The sequence below is a fragment of the Coregonus lavaretus genome (assembly GCF_964263955.1).
Source record: "Coregonus lavaretus genome assembly, chromosome: 40".
Taxonomy (NCBI): domain Eukaryota; kingdom Metazoa; phylum Chordata; class Actinopteri; order Salmoniformes; family Salmonidae; genus Coregonus; species Coregonus lavaretus.
The window spans coordinates 3,969,939-3,988,711 of record NC_140027.1 but is presented as its reverse complement, the minus strand read 5'-3'; the positions used below and the strand labels follow the sequence as shown (position 1 = coordinate 3,988,711).

Below are 18,773 nucleotides of genomic sequence, written 5' to 3'. Positions count from 1 at the left end.
GGAGCAGTGAAAGTGTTCGCTCCGCTTTGAGAGAAAAAGACACCTTTGACCCCGGCGTTCCGGAAGGACAGAAAGAAGACTTCTTCTCCTCCTCTAACTACACTGTCACACTCTCTCCATCTCAACCACTCTCTAGGATCATCCGGAAATTTCTTTATTCAATTTGGTGTCGTCTTTTCCCTGAATATAATAAAAATAGTAATACAAAATAAACAATGGACGAAAATAAAAGGTAAATAATAATCCTAAAGACTTTTGGTAGACAAAATACTTCCAAGACACAGACCTTGCCCTCCATCCCTCCTCACTCACACAGCTAACTGAATGAAAAAGACACACGGCACATTAGGAAAAGAAACGGACTAAAAAACTAGTCTGCTGTTAAGATCTACACAAATAACAACTCATTCTCGCCATGAAACCAACTAAGTGACAACACACGTAAAAATGTATATTGCAAATAGCAGATTCAAAACAAGTCGAGAGAACAAAGGCAAAAGTGTGTCTTTTCCCAAGTACACAATTCAACATTTCGCAAAAAAGATAGAATATATTCTATGTAAAAATTATAAATAGATAGTTTTGTGCCCCCCCTCGACCATAATCTAAAATCAATAGCAGTTACATTAGTGACAATAACATGCAATTGATATACTTACAGCATTGGACTAGCAACTCCCAAACTACAAAACCCCATTTAACCCACCCCACCCCAAAAACTACAACACGACGTCCCCTCCCCAACCCCAATACAATCCTTAAATAGTCAGCTCATTCAAAAACACGTCTCTCGCTCTACTCATTTTCCCTCTGGACTAGCTGAAGGCATGATTTCAACCGTACTAGGGAGAAGATCTCATATGGTCACCAACTCTAGTTTCATCACCATGTGTATCTCTATACAACACTGTTCTCTATACAGGAGGACTTCCTAACGTACAGCAAGCTGACAGATTTGAATGACTGCATAGTGAAAATGATATTTGGTTTTACTTACATATGTGGCGATGACACACCCTCCCACCGCACCCCCAAGGTACAGCGCAGCAGCAGAAACTACTAATACATCCAAAATGGCACCCTATTCACTACATTGTGCACTACTTTTGAACAGGGTCTTATGAGCCCTGGTGAAAAGTAGTGCACTACATAGGGTGTGATTTCAGGGGGCACCCTACTAGAGTACATCTTTAACAGCGCTGGCTTTGCCACTGCCTGCTAAAAAAAACACACAAAGCCACTAAACGGCAGCCAACCAGCATCACTGTGGACATATTGTCTATAGCCTACATTTGGTGTGTGTATGTGTGGCAAGCCACCGCTGTCCTTGGCAATGGGTTAGGATTAGTATTCAAACTTTTTTCTTTTTTCTTATACATTTTACAAACACACACACTAACACCCAAGTCATTCGGTTTTGCACCCGACCCAAAAAAGTTCTTGCTGTTTTTAGAAAGGTGAAGAGCGGCAGTCACCTGTCGGTGTTCTCAAACACACGTACAACCCACTTGTGTGTGTGTGTGTGTTTGTAAAAGGACATCAGCAAAACAAGAGAGAAACAGTTGACAGTGGGAGACTGGGTCTGACACAGCACTGGACAGCCAAGACTGGAGGAATAGGGTGCACTTTGTAGTGATTTTGGACAACCCAAGGGTTAGAGAGCGTGTAAATTACAAGGGATAGTACTTATAGAAGTACATATATATAGTCAGTACTTTGTTTTAGCAAGTGGGCCAGGCAGCCTAGATTGTATAATAATGTCTATCATTACTACCTGATTGCCAACAGGAGAACCAAAATCAAAGAGCCATGGTTCAAAGTTTGTACGTGATGATTTGCGGAGCGGGAACAACAAACAGAATGTTGCAGACTGAAACATAACGCAAAGAACCAACACTGAGAGAACCATGTCTATTCTACATCATCCCATTTCTATCTGCAACACTTCCAATCTCCTGAACTCTCCCAAGACTTGGTGATGGTGAGCAGTGGCCTATTACAGTACCGGGTTTACACAGTAAGTAGGTCTGTCTGGCTGAGTGGGCGTGATTGCTGTACCCAGGCTTTGTCAGAGTACAAGTCACTCCCTGTATTCTTCACACATGGGCATTGCTACCCCTAAAGCTCCCTCTCCCCCTATCCCTCACTAGCTACAGAGAAACTCTGAATATATCGTAGTCATAGTAATCAATTAGAATATCAATAACAATAATAACTCTTGTATTTGTTTTCGTTGATGACACCTTTGGTGTGTAATGTCAAGGTCGGGATTGCAGGAGGCCCATGGACAGACAGACGGACAGGTAGACCGACCATTCTAATCAGGGTGACCCTGGACAACAATGTCCCCAAGGTCAGGGAGCAAAAGGTCAAGGTTGACAGGTCAGGACGGACAGACGGACACTCCTTCACTAATAACGACTAGACTTTGCGGTGCTGTAGTGTGATAATTGTGACTACAACATACCATTACGTTGTTAGATACATATGAGGTGTACATCTTGTGTGGATTAGTTTTGTGACGTTAACCTACGCTACTCATCTATGGGTTTAGCTCTCAGTCAGTGTTGTAACACCTTTCACCATCATCAGACTTGCTTTTCTGTATTTGGTAACTGTAAAGACATTGCATTATTTCACTTATTTGGTTTAAAAAGAAGAAAATATTTGTCCTTTGGGGGAAAATTATCAACAGCAGAGTGAAAAGCAAAAATTTAGCAGCAGTAGTAGCAATGTAATAAATAATTAAATATTTTTTTGAAAGATACAATAATGAATAGAAGAGCAAACAAACAAAACACAAATCCTAATTCACTCCCTAAAATCATAATTGGTATATTGGTGCAACACCATTGAAAGATTTTACAATGTCCAGCTAGCTTCAGCATCTGATCCATAGCCTGGCTGCCTATGGCTGAATGCAGGGCTCCAAACTCTCTCTCCTTCTTACATCTCTCCATTATCAAACACTCACTTCCCTGCTCAGTCACTCCTCCCTCACTAGCTCTAGATGGCCCTTACCTTTGTCGCTTACCTCTCTTGACCTTCTGTCTCACTTTCATATCCTTCTCTTCCTCCGCTCCTTTTTGCCTCATCCTTTCATCCCAAATACTTTTTATCCAACTCTTTCCTCTCCTTGCCGCGCCCTAGCTCTTCTTCTGCACATATTCATAGTCGACGTTTCCAGTTCCCTCTCTCCATTTCTCTGACATACCGTTGATCTCCCTCTCCTATCGTCTGTGTCTAGCAGTGATTTGGCTTGGTGTGTGTTGGGGAAGTCTAGCCTGCTCCCAGATCTGTCTGTGCCGTCGTGCCAACTCGTAATGCTCAGGCTAGAGGGGTCGTCTTCTCTACCTGGCTCTGGCCCTGCAGGAGGGGAGGCAACAGTCAGGAGCAACGAGAGGGCCTTGTGTGACACCCTCCACATTTGGTTTGACAAAACTGTGGACCCTCTAAAAGACGGAACAGCAGAAAGAATGAAAGAAAGAAGAGCGAGGGTGAGTGGCTGAGTGCCATTGAGAAAAGGCAGAAAGCAGGAGGGTTGAAATGCTCCAGACAATATCTAATTGTATTCTTTGTAAAGGGCAAGCTCCTGTCTCTTGCCAAAAATAACTCACGCCTCCCCTCAGTTATCCTCCAGACGGTTTTCTTTTCTAACACTCCTCTTCAACAATAAGCAACACTGCTTTGAACCTCATCTACCTGGCAGTACAGTTTCACCACAGCAGGTGGGGCCCGATTAAAGGCAGACTATTTTGTCCTCCTCCCCTCATCCTTTTCTCCTCCTTTGTGTCCCTCCATCTCTCCCACCCGTTATCCAGTTCCACTCAAAACCACCCTGAACTCAAAAAATAAATACAAAACACCTTTTCTACAGAGCTACGCATAACCCTACTTTTTTTTGTATTTTTCGCAGTTTTTCCAATTCAAAGCTGCTAGAACATGTACTTGTCCATATTCTCTTTAAGCATTTGAATCAAAGTTAATGTTTCGCTCATCTATTATATTTTCAAAACTATGGTTAAAATCAGACAAACAAATACAGCGGGTCTAGTTTGTGTGTTAGAACTAGTGGGACAGCTATATGCCATCCAGAAAAGTCACACTTCCCCTTGTGTCTTCACACACACACTCAAACTCACACACAACCTGTTGAAGAGTAAGTATAGAAATAATAATACCCGGCTGAATATTGCACTGAACCTTCCACCTCTGAGCCTAGCCATCACTGTGGATGAAACTGGGCCTCTGGGCTTGCCGTAGGGACTCTTACATTGTCTTAACACTACATGATGTAGCAGAAATCTGCTCCAGTGTGTATCGACTACTCTGTTGTCAGACCCCATAGCTATGACTAGGGCCTGAGCTGGAGCTGAACAAGATTATACAGGCGAGCGAGATATGACTAGTGAGTGAGTAGTATTTATGTATGTGTTTAACCATGTAAATGCATTTACAGTATCACTACTGTACGTCAGTATCTAACGGATGGACAAGTGAGCATGCATTCTGGATACAGACTAACCTACAGTATGTGCTGAGATGTTCACGATAATAATGTACGTGTGCTGATATGACTTCTTATGACGCCTAACTACAGTGTGAAGCACTACGCTCCCCCGTGTCTGTCTGTCCTGATCCAGAATCAATCCACCGAGCCAGTCTGTCTGTCTAGGGTTATAGGCCTACTCCGTGTCTCCAACTCTACGTCCCTCTCCGGGGTCTCCCGGCTGCAGGCTGGGGCGGCTGCAGGATCCAGTGGCTCCGGGGCGGGGCCAGTGGCTGGGGGCTACCTGCTGAAGAGCGAGTGGAGCTGGTGCTGGCTGTAACATTGGCTGCTGCGCGGTGACTCAGTGCGCTCCATCACTGCCTGGAACCAGCCCGACACGTCCACCTCCAGCACCTCATAGCGCCGAATGAAACTGTGCTCCTGGGGGAGGGGGGAGGGAGGGATAACAGTGAGAGGGAGTGGGGAGGGGGAAGAGCAGAAGAGAGGAGAGTTAGAACACTGCGTCCATTCCCTTTCTCTCTAATGTACAGATTTTTCTTTCTAATAAACATTTCATTCAGACAATATTATTCTCTTTCTGTCCCTTTCTTGTAATCCCAAATCACGATTTAGAGTGGTGGTGAATAGCTGGAGAGGAGAGACTTACGAGCAGCTTGTGGTATTTTGGCCTTTTTCTGTGATCCTTTGTGAGGCTGTGGAAAGAGGCAGTCAATGAAGGGAAAATGAACATAGACAAAGCACGTGATATTACTTAGCAACTGTCCTTTCACTAGAGAATGGTTTTGAGAGCAGTAAGACCACAAAAATTAATAAACTATCTCAATGAGTCACAATGTGTGTGCGTTTTGTCTCACCAGTCTTTGACGAAGGACTGGAAGTCAAGGGAGAAGTCCATGCTGAGGGGGAGCGAGGGAGGGTCTTCCTGCAGCACTTTGGTCAGGACCTCAAAGTCTGTCTTGCAGTTCTTATAGGGGAACTGTCCTGTGGCCAGCTCCACCTGCAGGCCGAGACGACACATTACAGCGTTAATCGGCGTTAAAATAGAGAAAGTATGCTATTTGGAGCACCGGGCTGCTGATGTCGTTTTGTGTTTATACTTTTTCATAACGACAACAAGTTTGATGTTGGACGACAAAAGAAAGTTCATGATGTCGCTACGAAAATTGTCTACAGACATGTCGATAGACTGACTGTAAACCAGCCTTTACACTCACAACGACAGGTCACTAAGACTAGTTATCAAACCTCTTCACTGTTTACTGGTTAGAAATCAACCCTTAGCCCCTAACCTAGACAGTATTTCATGCTCCCTTGTAGATGTGAAAAGCTGGATGGGTGTAAACAATATGGCAGAAAGTCCACCTAGACTACCAAAGGGCTTGATGGAGCAATTTATAACACTGCTTACACCCATCCTTTCAGATGGATGACGGGACATTGAGAAGTGTCAAAGTGTAGAAGGTAGGTAAAGCTCTCACCGCCAGGGCCACATACGAAGGCACAGGACTGACCAAAAGAAGTGCACTTCATAGGGAATAGGGTGTGATGTAGTAGTGTAGGTGTTTTACCAGAGAGATGCCCAGGCTCCAGACGTCTGCTCGGATGTCATAGTCAGGCTTGCTGGGATCTGGAGGGTCTATTCTCTCAGGCTGGGGACACGCAGAGAAACAGGCTTGGGTTAGGGGGAAACAGCATTTATTGTACCAATACACAGGGAAATTAAAAACATTTACAGAGAACAGCAGCATTCAGCATTTTTACAGAGTTATGAGCAACCCAGGTGGAGAAATAGTGGCGCTTTAGCATCAAAATGGCTGCCTTCACTTCGGTAGGTTAAACGTGGTAGGGTGTAATGGTGGTGTGTGTGTCCACCAAGGTGACTCACAGCCATGTAGGCAGCACAGCCGGCGCTGCGGGTCTTGGCCTTGGAGTCGACGAGGCGTCCGCTGATGCCAAAGTCACACAGCTTGATCTGGCCCTTGTTGTCCAGCAGGATGTTGGAGGGCTTCACGTCCCGGTGGATCACACCGTGTTTCTCCTTCAGGTACAGCAGAGCCGACACGATCTGTAGACACACAGCCGGTACACACTACTACATTGAAGAGAAGGTAAACAACACTTTATGGGATGGGGTCAATTCCACTTTTAACTAAATTCAGGAGATGAACTGATCAAATAGAATCCTAATTGAAAATGAAGGGCAATTTTTTATTCATCATTTGAGTTTCGGTTCAAAGCCTGAATTGAGGGTGTGAGAGAGCAAGAGATAATAGATGAGAGAGAGAGACTCACTGCCACGGTCATCTTGCCCAGGATGCGTTCAGGGATGGGTCCCTGTATCCTCTTCTTGAGTTTCTCAGCACACGTCCCCATCAGCTCCATGGCGATGAACACATCCGTCTGAGGACCAATCACAGTCACATAGCATTGGCATTTTAAACAGAAAAGTGAAACTGCTACAAGAAAGAAGCTATTTCTGTCAATCAGAATAAATGTGGTTTAAATGATGTGATATACTAAATTATCTGTGTGTGACTCACGTTGGTAACTATGGCGCCGTAGCACTGGATGATGTAAGGGCAGTCGTGGCTCTTCAGCACCACATCCAGATCCATCAGAATCCTCTTGTTCTCGTCCTTGTTTCCTGTCCGGCGCATTTGCTGGTGACACACACCCACAATAAATCAGTCATCAATATTCAACGTTGATATTTTAGTTGAGGGAAGAGAACTTCAAGCAACCGGATGGCACCACTAATTTACAACGCCGCCCACCCCACACAGCTGTCTGTACTTAACCATTGGCCAATCACATACTGCCGGTTTCCCGGACACAGATTAGGACTAATCCTAGACTAAAAAGGAGATTATCCATTGAAAGTGCTTCATAGTCCAATCTGTCTCTGGGTAACCATAGTAACCTACCTCATTCCAGAGTATCAGCTGTTTCCAGCAACTTACCCCCCCCCCTCCTCATCCAAACCAAACCTATCCCCCCTCCCCCCTCATCCAAACCTATCCCCCCTCCCCCCTCATCCAAACCTATCCCCCCTCCCCCCTCATCCAAACCTATCCCCCCTGCCACCTCATCCAAACCTATCCCCCCTGCCACCTCATCCAAACCCATCCCCCCCACCTCATCCAAACCTATCCCCCTCTCCCACCTCATCCAAACCTATCCCCCCCTCTTACCTCATCCAAACCTATCCCCCCTCCCACCTCATCCAAATCTATCCCCCCCCTCCCACCTCATCCAAACCTATAATATATAATTTACAGCTCCAGTGTCTGCCATTATCCCTGTAGGCCATGTTGTTTGTGCTTGTAACCATGACTGTGTTCACCAAGGATAAGCAACCCCCATAGAGTAGTTGTGACTGACTTCCTAATAGTTAAACAGTTAAGCTAACCCCCATTTAATAGTGTTTAATTGAAACTGTGACGATACAATATAATTACTATCATTGTGTGAGGATAAACAATGGAAGGCAAAACCCAGAGAGAAACCAATAGAAAAAAGAACAGCGATACTGAACTGACAAACAGCCCAGGGCTGCCTCCAACAGTTATATCCTCTGGCCAAATCAGCTGCCATGGAATTATGTGTTCTGCCACAGTAGGAAAAACCAATGCTATGGCCTTAACCCAAATAGGCGGCTGTCGAACATCCACACAGCACTTGTATAACAGAATAGGCCTAATGTTTCGAGCTGCTGCCCTCTGGAAGGAGATTAAGGGTCCCACTGTTCAGCAAGAATAGGAGCAAGGCAAGTTTTATTCAATCAGGGTGTTGAACAGTGGGACATCGGACAGATGCAGACCCAATACACGGTCGGACAGCAGGCCGCAGAGACTTTGAATATGTGAAAATGTAAATGGATACTTGTGTAATAACTTTCCATTTTTCTGTACTGCATGTAATATATTGTGTTGTGTTTGTATGCGGACATCACAAAATGAATTTCCATGTAAACCGACAATAAAGTATATTGTATTGTAAGTGTCAAACTGCAACAAGACAATGCATCCTGGACAACAGAATCAGAGCGGAGGGACAGACTTTTCATCCTCAAGACATGAGGTGCTAGTAGTAAATACGAAGTGACCCCCTTCCATACAACAAAAAGCACTTCCAGACTGCCTGTTTAAATGCAATACATTACTATTACCGTTGTCTAAATGCCAACAAGCTGTGGTTGGAGTTGGACGAGGCTTACTTTGACGGCGATGACGTGGCCCGTCTTCTTGAAGCGCACTTTGAACACCTGACCACACGTGCCGCTGCCAATCTCCCCCTCGCTGATCAGGTCACTGACCTCAGCTGGGTACCGCTGAGGAGGGGGAACAGGTGACGAGTCACAACATGTCAATTACAAACAAACGGGGCACATGTAGCATGATGTACTACAGTACCCATAATGCTCTGTGTATGATATCCGGTTATAATAGTGTCCCGTCTCCTTGTCAATACAGCACATTATTTCAATGAGTAGAGAGAATTACAAAAATAAATCACTTCAGGCAATGATATTGCCGGGGCGGCAGGTAGCTTAGTGGTTAAGAGCGTTGTGCCAGTAACCGAAAGGTCGCTGGTTCTAATCCTCGAGCCGACTAGGTGAAAAATCTGTCCATGTGCCCTTGAGCAAGGCACTTAACCCTAATTGCTCCTGTAAGTCGCTCTGGATAAGAGCGTCTGCTAAATGACCAATTATGATATTGTCTCTTACCTGGCCGTCCATCTTCAGGTAGCCTGTCTGTTTCATGATCTCCTGCAGCTTCTGGTCTATCTCTGCACTAAGGGGACACGGCACAGACACGCAAAGGTTAGGTGTGTCATTTGACGTGCATGTGAGAATGAAAGCGTTTGACACTTTCTGCATGCCTTTCCAGAACACGAATGCTCTGTGTGCATGTGTATACATTTGTGTGCGTGCATGCGTGTTTGTCGTACTTCTCCAGGCTCTTCACCAGGCCATACTGCGGCGGGGGCAGGTTGAGCATGTGTCGCGGGCGGCTGGGGTAGGAGTGGTGCTGGGGCGAGCTCTCAGAGGACGAGGAGCGACTCCCCCCTCCGTCGTTAGCCAGGGGCAGCTGGAGAGCTGGGGGGAGGAGGAGAGGATTATAAAGAAGGGAGGGTAAAAGAAGAAGACTGTGGCTGTCCTTTATTAGTCTGGGTGCTAGTCTGTTTTAGCCCGTTTCTGCTTTAGGAAACTTGTCGTTGTCAGAAACAGACAGGCTAGTGTTACTATAATCAATGATACTCTTTCCTCATCGCTCTTCTTTATGACCATTGATCTTACAGCATTGAATAGAGGGCAGCGTTGTAGTGGAAATCTATCTAGCTCTTTGACCCGACAGTGACACAGAGAAAGACCTAAGGAAAGGAAGCCAAATAGCATTGGAGCACTGGGATTCTATTAACTCCCTGTCACTGACGAGCTATTCAAAACACACTGACAGTTACAGGTCTACAGTGCATTCGGAAAGTGTTCAGACCCCTTGACCTTTTCCACATTTTGTTATAATAATAATAAATAATAATATGCCATTTAGCAGACGCTTTTATCCAAAGCGACTTACAGTCGTGCGTGCATACATTTTTTTTTGTGTATGGGTGGTCCCGGGGATCGAACCCACTACCTTGGCGTTACAAGCGCCGTGCTCTACCAGCTGAGCTACAGAGGACCACATGTTATAGCTTTATTCTAAAATTGATTAAATTATTATTTTTCCTTCATCAATCTACACACAATACCCCATAATGACAAAGTGAAAACTGGTTTTTAGAAATGTATTAAAAATTTAAAACAGAAATACCTTATTCACTTAAGTATTCAGACCCTTTGCTATGAGACTCGAAATTGAGCTCAGGTGCATCCTGTTTCCATTGATCATCCTTGAGATGTTTCTACAACTTGATTGGAGTCCACCTGTGGTAAATTCAATTGATTGGAAATGATTTGAAAAGGCACACACCTGTCTATATAAAAAGGTCCCACAGTTGACAGTGCATGTCAGAGCAAAAACCAAGTAATGAGGTCGAAGGAATTGTCCGCAGAGCTCCGAGACAGGATTGTGTCGATGCACAGATTTGGGGAAGGGTACCAAAAAATGTCTGCAGCATTGAAGGTCCCCAAGAACACAGTGGCCTCCATCATTCTTAAATGGAAGAAGTTTGAAACCACCAAGACTCTACCTAGAGCTGGCTGCCTGGCCAAACTGAGCAATCAGTGGAGAAGGGCCTTGGTCAGGGAGGTGACCAAGAACCCGATGGTCACTCTGACAGAGTTCCAGAGTTCCTCTGTGGAGATGGGAGAACCTTCCAGAAGGACAACCATCTCTGCAGCACTCCACCAATCAGGACTTTATTGTAGAGTGGCCAGACGGAAGCCACTCCTCAGTAAAAAGGCACCTAAAGGACTCACAAACCATGAGAAACAAGATTCTCTGGTCTGATGAAACCAAGATTGAACTCTTTGGCCTGAATGCCAAGTGTCATGTCTGGAGGAAACCTAGCACCATCCCAACGGTGAAGCATGAAGGTGGCAGCATCATGCTGTGGGGATGTTTTTCAGCGGCAGGGACACTAGTCAGGATTGAGGGAAAGATGAACGGAGCAAAGTACAGAGAGATCCTTGATGAAAACCTGCTCCAGAGCTCTCAGGACCTCAGACTGTGGCGAAGGTTCACCTTCCAATGGGACAACAACCCAGTGGCCCAGCCAGAGCCCGGACTTGAACCCGATATAACATCTCTGGAGAGACCTGAAAATAGCTTTGCAGCGACGCTCCCATCCAACCTAACAGAGCTTGAAAGGATCTGCAGAGAAGAATGGTAGAAACTCCCCAAATACAGGTGTGCCAAGCTTGTTGTGTCATACCCAAGAAGACTCAAGGCTGTAATCGCTGCCAAAGGTGCTTCAGCAAAGTACTGAGTAAATTGTCTGAATACTTATGTAAACTGTGATATTTTTGTTTTTTTATTATTATTTATAAATATTTCTAAAAACCTGTTTTTGCTTTGTCATCATGGGGTACTGTGTGTAGATTGATGAAGAAAAAAACTATTATAAATTTTGGAATAAGTCTGTAACGTAACAAAATGTGGAAAAAGTGAAGGGGTCTGAATACTTTCCGAATGCACTGTATATTTTGGCTTTTAACAATTCGGTGTCATTCTACTTCATGGTCTCACCTATTGCCTCTCAGTTTGTACACATTGTGTGTGCATCCCCTATGGGCCCTGGTCAAAAGCAGTGCAGTATAAGGGGAGAAAAGGGTACCATTTGGGACTCCCCCATGTTTCTATTTAGACTTCGAAAGGAGTGAATGAAAGCAGTCCATGCTCAATTTGACCTTGACGGACAGAGAGCAGGCCAGTGTAAGTAGAAGGATATCAGTTCAGTCTCCAACAGAGGTTGGCTGTGAATGTCTATAGACCACAATACGAACACTTCGACAAGACATTCCTCAAGTATTAACAATAGCAAGACAACCCGTAGCCTGTATATTAGCAAAGCATAGGTAAACAACTTCAATTGAACTTTAAGGCTTGCTTAGTCAATCTATTTTTACTACTTCATTTGACACAAAGGCAAAAAGTGTTATTGTTCAAGTAGACGGCACTTCCCAGGCAGATAGACAGGGTGAGCACTGAGCAGTGGAGACCAGCTATGAGAGTAGTGTTAGCTTTGACCCGCCATGCAAACAGACCATGGGTTCAGACTGCTGCTCAGTCAGTAGCTAGCTAGCAGCACCAAACGGAGTGGACCCTCTGCTGTATAACATTGGAGCTTTCTCAGTGAACTCTGACCTCTGTGAGACCACCCTGAAAAGGACATTGAGAGGACTCCAAAATCCCCCCCCCCCCCCCCAAAACTATCAGTTCAGACCGTTCTCAATGTATTTTCTTCGGATGAAATCAACAAATGTCATATGGTGGGTTTTAGACGGTGTGTGTGAAGAGTGCCCCATTCCTCATCTGTGAGTGGGGATGTTTTGCAAAGGGCACATTTGGAACCCTTGGTTTGTGTGAGGTTTTCAAAGCAACGAGGCAGTGTTGAACAGTTCTATAAAACGCCTTATCAAGAGAAAAATGCACCAACGCCAGGCAGTAGCTTTTATCCCTGGTTCAATCACCTGTAGCCATGACCTGCTCGCTGGAGAGAATCGGTTAGTGGGGGTTAGTAGTAGACTCAGGCAATTTTTGGTTTGGCAAAGACCAGAAAGTCCTCCACACAGCTGGATCCAGACAAACACACATCAGCCACTTAGGCACCGCTGGCAATTCACAATGCCATTGCCAGGATGCCAGGAGCGCACAAAGAACACTAGCTGTCCCTGAGAAAGAGAGAGAGCATGGAAGAAACAGACGGACAGACGCACAACAGGACAGACAGAAATGGACCTGTCAGACAGCCTGAACTGCAGAGCAAAGAGAACGCCAGCTTGGACACAGACATAGGCCCAGCCTGGATGGAAGACAAGACAGACAGACTGAAGGACAAGATTTCAGACGTGAAAGGAGAAAGAGAAGAGGTGGTCAGGTTTGGCCACAGCAGCACTCCTGCAAACCAACCGGTGGTGGGAAGCTGGATTAGACTGTGTAATAAAAACCGTGCCGTGCAGGAAGCCACATGCACCGTGTCTCTGCATCCAGCAAAATGGGGGTTAATAATATCCTCACACACACACTCACTGCCCTGCCACTGGCACTCACACATGGAGAAGAAGGGATGGGATGGAAAGATGGAGGGAGAATGAGATTAGAGGGGAGGTGAGAGTAGCGACCAACTGGGGATACAGTGCAAATGGCCATCTAAAAAAAAATGCCTCTTGGCTTTCACACTTTCAGAATAGTCTTACAATATTTTTGGTGTGCTGTGTACCATTGTGTGCTAAATATCTGAAATTATCGCTTTTACACAACAATAGCCTTAGCCAATGTATTCTCCTCTCACAAATAAATTGTAATAGGCTATGTGTTGTGTACCGCAATTCATTTAGGCCTTAATTCAAATCTAAGGAGAATTGATCAGTGCTGGTAAGGTATCATTCAGGTTTGGCGAAACCATCTGAAGAATGTATGAAGTTGCTATTCTGTACGTTCTGTTCTGAGCTACTGAGGGTGAAATATTCCATTGCTGTTGAATAAGAGGAGTGACATGGAGATAGGGAGAGAGAGCAGAGCAAAGGAGAGGGATAAAGAACGGATTGTGAGAAAGAGAGGGATGGATGGAGGGTGCAGTGGCAGAGAGAGAGCGATGATTGAATGATACCTGCACGCTGGGAAGGAGCTGGAGCAGGACTGAGCTGGATCACGATGACTGGACAGAGGAGAGAAAATACACACGTGCACATTACTGCACTGTTCACTGCCACGTACTCACCCACACATACCCTGTCTAACACCCACAGAGACTCACCAATAAACTACAACCCCCATACTAACACACACACACAGAACAAAATGAAGGAAGGTTCAATAGATCAGAGCACCTCAGATAGTCCTGTGTAGCTCAGTTGGTAGAGCATGGCGCTTGCAACGCCAGGGTTGTGGGTTCGATTCCCACAGGGGACCAGTATGAAAATGTATGCACCCACTAACTAAGTCGCTCTGGATAAGAGCGTCTGCTAAAATGACTAAAACATAAAACAAAACATATGCTGTGTGCAAAAATAAAAAACACTAACACCTCAAATGCTGAGCTCGTCAAAGATAAGAGGGTTGCATTACCTCTATACCATCTTTGCTTTCCTATGCCTTTAGCTTTCCAATGAGGCTGGTTGTAAATCAAACACCACTGGATCTTTCATGCTGTCAGATTTGGTGGGGGAAATAAGTGATAAGAAAACACATCAAATACCTTGATAGAAAAGTATTGGAATTGACCTCAGGGCGAACACACCACTATCACCATAGGGTTGAGTACCCCTACCACCACATTACACTGAATGTGGCTGGCATTGAATGGTGCAGGATGAAGTTCACCCATAAGAATTGGGCAGGAGCCCAGCCTGTTTGAAATGTTTGACCTTCATATCGGCTGTAAGCTGATCCTAAATCGGGTCTGTTGGGATAAATTCCACATGGTGCATTTTGGTGGCTTGGCTGGCAAAGTCTCTAGCTAGCCAGCTATATTATGTCCACACATTATGCCAGAGGTGTTCGTCTACATTATGACCAAAACGTTATCTCCCAAAGATGTTCAAGACTGCCTCATCCTAAATAAAGAAATATCCATCATGCCCAAACTATGAGAACTGCATTAATGCAAAACAAATCAGGGGCTTATCAGACATATGGAATTGGTTGAGAAAATGGAAACACCGAAAAGATAGCAGCTGTTGTTTAGCGTTGTAGTTACTAACACCATATTCGTGCAATTTGTGATTTTACAAGAGACACTTTTAGGGGTAGCTTGCTATCTTGAACGTTAGCTGGCAAGTTTGTTCACGTAACTAGCTGGCAAGCTGCGTTAGCTCGAAAAGCTAACGTTAGCTTAGCTGGCTGGCTAACATTGACTCGGTCAAAATCATATTGGAAGTTTCGCTAGAAATGTATTTACATAAGCCATGTCTGCATAATAAACCATATTAGACCAGATATACATATGTCAAATACTGATAGAAATCCAATTATTTCGTGTGGAGAAATTAACACAACAACAAATTGACTGACGGATGGATGATGGGGCCTGTTAGAGCTAACTTAGCTAGCTTGCTGCTAAACAGCAGTTGCCAGGACAGAACCAAAACACAGTTCGGGACGTGGCTTTAAATTGAGTTGTTTCTGTTACAACGTTGGACTGATATCAAATACTGGTTTAAAATGTTTCAAAATCTTTATGTGATATGTATGCACACGCATGACACCTCTGGGCAGGGCAACGTCCGGAGTTGGGGTATTTGTTTATCCATTTAGCCTGTTAGCTATCAGCAGCAGCATATCCCTATTACACCCCCTCTCTCCTGCCCTCACTCTGCCTCTCCTTTCACTTATTTTCCCTGTCCTCTCTCCGTTACCGACTCCCCCACGCTACTCACTTGGCCTCGGACGTGAACGTTGTGGACTCATGTCGATATTGAGGTCAATTCTTCTACGAGCTTCTTTATTTTCTTGCTTTAGTTTCTCCTCGATTCGGGAGAGTCTCTTTTCCAGCGACGACATCTTGAAAAATGTAGCGCTATCGAAGATTATCTATTATATTGACAAGATAGCCGAGTGACCGCTCTAACGATGGAAATACATGTCCTCAATGATTGAACGCAGGAACGATCAGGTGGGACCATTCTATCCAATGAGAGGGCAGATACGAGTGTGAACGTGCACAACTAAGTAGTTTTTCTCAAAGTTGCCAGAATGCAACGTGCATCCACTTATATCAATACATTTGTAATAGCCTAAACATTACGAAACTTCTATTCGATCAAATAAGCATAACGTAATTCAACTTCCGACACGCTCATTTTCCTCCGCACAAAAAAGGGCTTATCTCACGCGGACAGATTGGAGTAAATCCTCTCGCTTCGCCTCTTCCTCTCTGACACCATCGAGCGTAACGAGCTAGCTCTAGACTCCCTCTCTGGTGGACTATGCAGGCAGGGACGGCTGATGTCCCAATGTCCTGCGTGAAACATTCTCAGGTCATACATTTCCATAGGAAATTGGATTGCTTGCATGTTTGGAATAGCATGTTGTAAAACTTGCTGTCAAGCTTTGGGGCCATAGAACTCATTGACACAATGTAATCAACTAAAGTATGCATGTCAATTGATCATGAAAATATAAATACTATTTTCCCAAATTAGCATAGTCCTGCAATTTACTTCTTAGATCCTCACACAGTCCCATTCAAAACATAGAAATAAAACTGCATTTTGAGTGATTTATTATAAGGTGTTTTGTGGATGAGAGGACATGAGTTGATACTTTCAGGATATTCTTCATGAGTTTGTCTAAAAATTACTTTTGTTTTATGACCATCTTACTTGTGAAGAAGATACAGTATTGCATTAATAGCAGGGAGGTGACAGAGAATGGTCTGATGATGAGACACCCAATCAAACACAGTAAACCGTATACACAGGTTTTTTCACCAGATTTTCTTTATAAATAACTCATCTCATACTTTCACTTCCTTTTGTATAGTCGTACACAACATAAGTAGTCTGCAGCCAGACAAACATGATTCACAACACACCCCCATACACAAAGACAAGGGAGGTACAGATTCATTTCTATTGACTTCTGCAGATGAGCATGTGTTGTAGTTGGAGGATGAAGCTGCCTCTAAGTTCTGATGTAAGGTCAGTTTTCTTTTCACTTCCTAATGGATGAGGTTAGAATAAACTGATCCTAGATCCGTTCTTAATAGTCACTTCAACCTGGAGAAGCATTGTGCATGATTCATTGCTTGGATGGGTTTCCTTCCGCTTCATGCCACTGATTGAATTTGAGCGCCTTGAGCATTAAAGTCTCTCAGTGTGTGTGTGTGTGTGTATGTGTGTGTACACATTTGTGTGTGTGTATGTGTGTGTACACATTTGTATGTGTGTACGTTTGTGTGAATATTTAAATGTTTGAAACGAGACATGCATCCTTCAGCCTTTTTGTGTGTGTGTTCAAATATAACCAAATGTCACAGGTGTAGTAGACTGCCCCATTATGACACACCCTTATATAAAATTCACAGACTGGACCAATTAAAAGGCAACAGGATAAATTCAATAACGCTCTGTTGCTTTTCTCAACAACATCATCATTATCAACCAAAAGCAGAACCAAAAGCATTGTCGTCCTAGATTTTTTTTGCCATAATAACTGAAATCCCATAAAAAAATGAACATTTTAAAGAATGTTATAAGGGCAACAACAGCCCATTGTGAATGCACTAGTGATCTGGTTGGATCAGAATTGACCGTTCCTCACAAGCAGTGGTTCTTTACCCCTTTTGTTGACACAAGACTAGAATTGGGTAACTTGACGGGTGATTGTTCACAACACTGTAACAATGTAGAGTACATATATAGATGATTCTATACACTGTTGATTCAACTTCCTCCAAGCGACCATTTTGATAGGCAGATGGAGGTACTTCCTTTTCTCCTCTTAGCATTTATGTAAAACATTCTCACCCTTATTGCATACCAAGGACCACAGTTGGTTACTAAGGACCACAAAATAACAAAATGAAATGCATTTCTATAGATCCCAGTAGAAATGTAAGGCATAATTTCAAGCCATGCACCCACCCCACCACACCCTCTCCCAAATATTATTTTTGTTTTGTCACAGTATGAAGGAACCAGGTTTGGGTCCATTCCATTTCAATTCCGGAAATAAACTGAAATTCCAATTCCAATTAACTTCCTGAATTGACTGAATTGAAATGGAATGGACCCCAACCCTGAAAGTTACATGGAGATCCTCCTCTATCCTCAGAGCAGACTACAACACTGGCACAAAGGAGGATGGAACTGGAAGGCAGAGTTAAAGGGGTTGACTGTGTAGTAGAAGTTACACATGTTATGACAAGTTATTGTAAGGACACAGCCATTGGAGTGTTCTAGATAGGGAGGAGGTGGCACAAGCTTAGCGGGCGTCACAGTTTATTTAGAAAAAAAAGAATAATAATTTGGAAACCATAGTCATTGGTGTCTCTCATCGTAACAGAACTTCATTTCCCATCAACCACTTGTCCTCTTGACGGGCTCCTTCTCACAGTTGTGTGAGATGCTGATGCAGTGTAAAAAAAACACAGCCACAGAGTGTACATAGCAACACAGTCACAGGGTCTTGGTCTGGGTCTGCATTCATCTCCTATAGTTCATATCCCCCACACAGACAGACATAGACTACACTACAGACAGACCCTTCTCAGTTTCTCACATCACATTCACAGTGTGGTGGATGCAGCAGACCACCCTTGCAGACTGCCGTGACCCCATGACCCTCATATGACGATGTGATAGAGGTCACGACCTCTCGACCCCTAGCAGAGGTCGGAGACGTAGTCGAAGTCGCAGAAGCTGTCCTGGTCTTTGCGGGAGAGCGTGCGGGGCTCGCGCGGCGGCGTCAGGGCGGGAGGCTCGGCGGTGAACTCCTCGTCGAAGTTGCTGACGTCCTCCCGGCCCTTGATGGAGGGAACGAAGGGAGGAGGAAGCTTCCTCTGTAGCAGGGGCCTCCCAATCCAGACCCTGGAGGAGAGAGAGAGAGGGAGAGAGAGAGAGAGAGGGGAGAGAGAGAGAGAGAGAGAGAGAGAG

General features: G+C 44.5%; 1 protein-coding gene and 1 pseudogene across 3 annotated transcripts in view; both read right to left on the bottom strand.

Moving 5' to 3' along the window:
- Positions 1 to 3,789: 3,789 nt before the first annotated feature.
- LOC311113595 (dual specificity mitogen-activated protein kinase kinase 7-like) lies at positions 3,790 to 15,681 on the bottom strand. 2 transcript variants are annotated; one of them, XM_084156847.1, is made up of 12 exons: positions 15,555 to 15,681; positions 13,787 to 13,834; positions 9,461 to 9,608; positions 9,237 to 9,303; positions 8,727 to 8,840; positions 7,051 to 7,170; positions 6,803 to 6,910; positions 6,396 to 6,575; positions 6,079 to 6,159; positions 5,365 to 5,507; positions 5,157 to 5,202; positions 3,790 to 4,930 (listed from the first exon to the last, which is right to left on the bottom strand). In XM_084156847.1, the coding sequence occupies exons 1-12, from the start codon at positions 15,676 to 15,678 to the stop codon at positions 4,790 to 4,792; spliced, it is 1,320 nt and encodes a 439-aa protein (XP_084012973.1). In that variant the 5' UTR covers positions 15,679 to 15,681; the 3' UTR covers positions 3,790 to 4,789. The 2 variants fall into 2 exon arrangements, with proteins under 2 accessions (XP_084012973.1, XP_084012972.1); XM_084156846.1 differs by lacking the exon at positions 13,787 to 13,834 and having other exon boundaries at positions 15,555 to 15,663.
- A 929-nt stretch (positions 15,682 to 16,610) lies between these two features.
- The window catches only part of LOC311113258 (serine/threonine-protein kinase N1-like), a 61,883-nt pseudogene continuing 59,720 nt past the window's right edge, over positions 16,611 to 18,773 (bottom strand). The window contains exon 23 of the transcript XR_014615940.1: positions 16,611 to 18,707. The product of XR_014615940.1 is annotated as a serine/threonine-protein kinase N1-like (transcript). The remainder of the gene's footprint in view (positions 18,708 to 18,773) is intronic.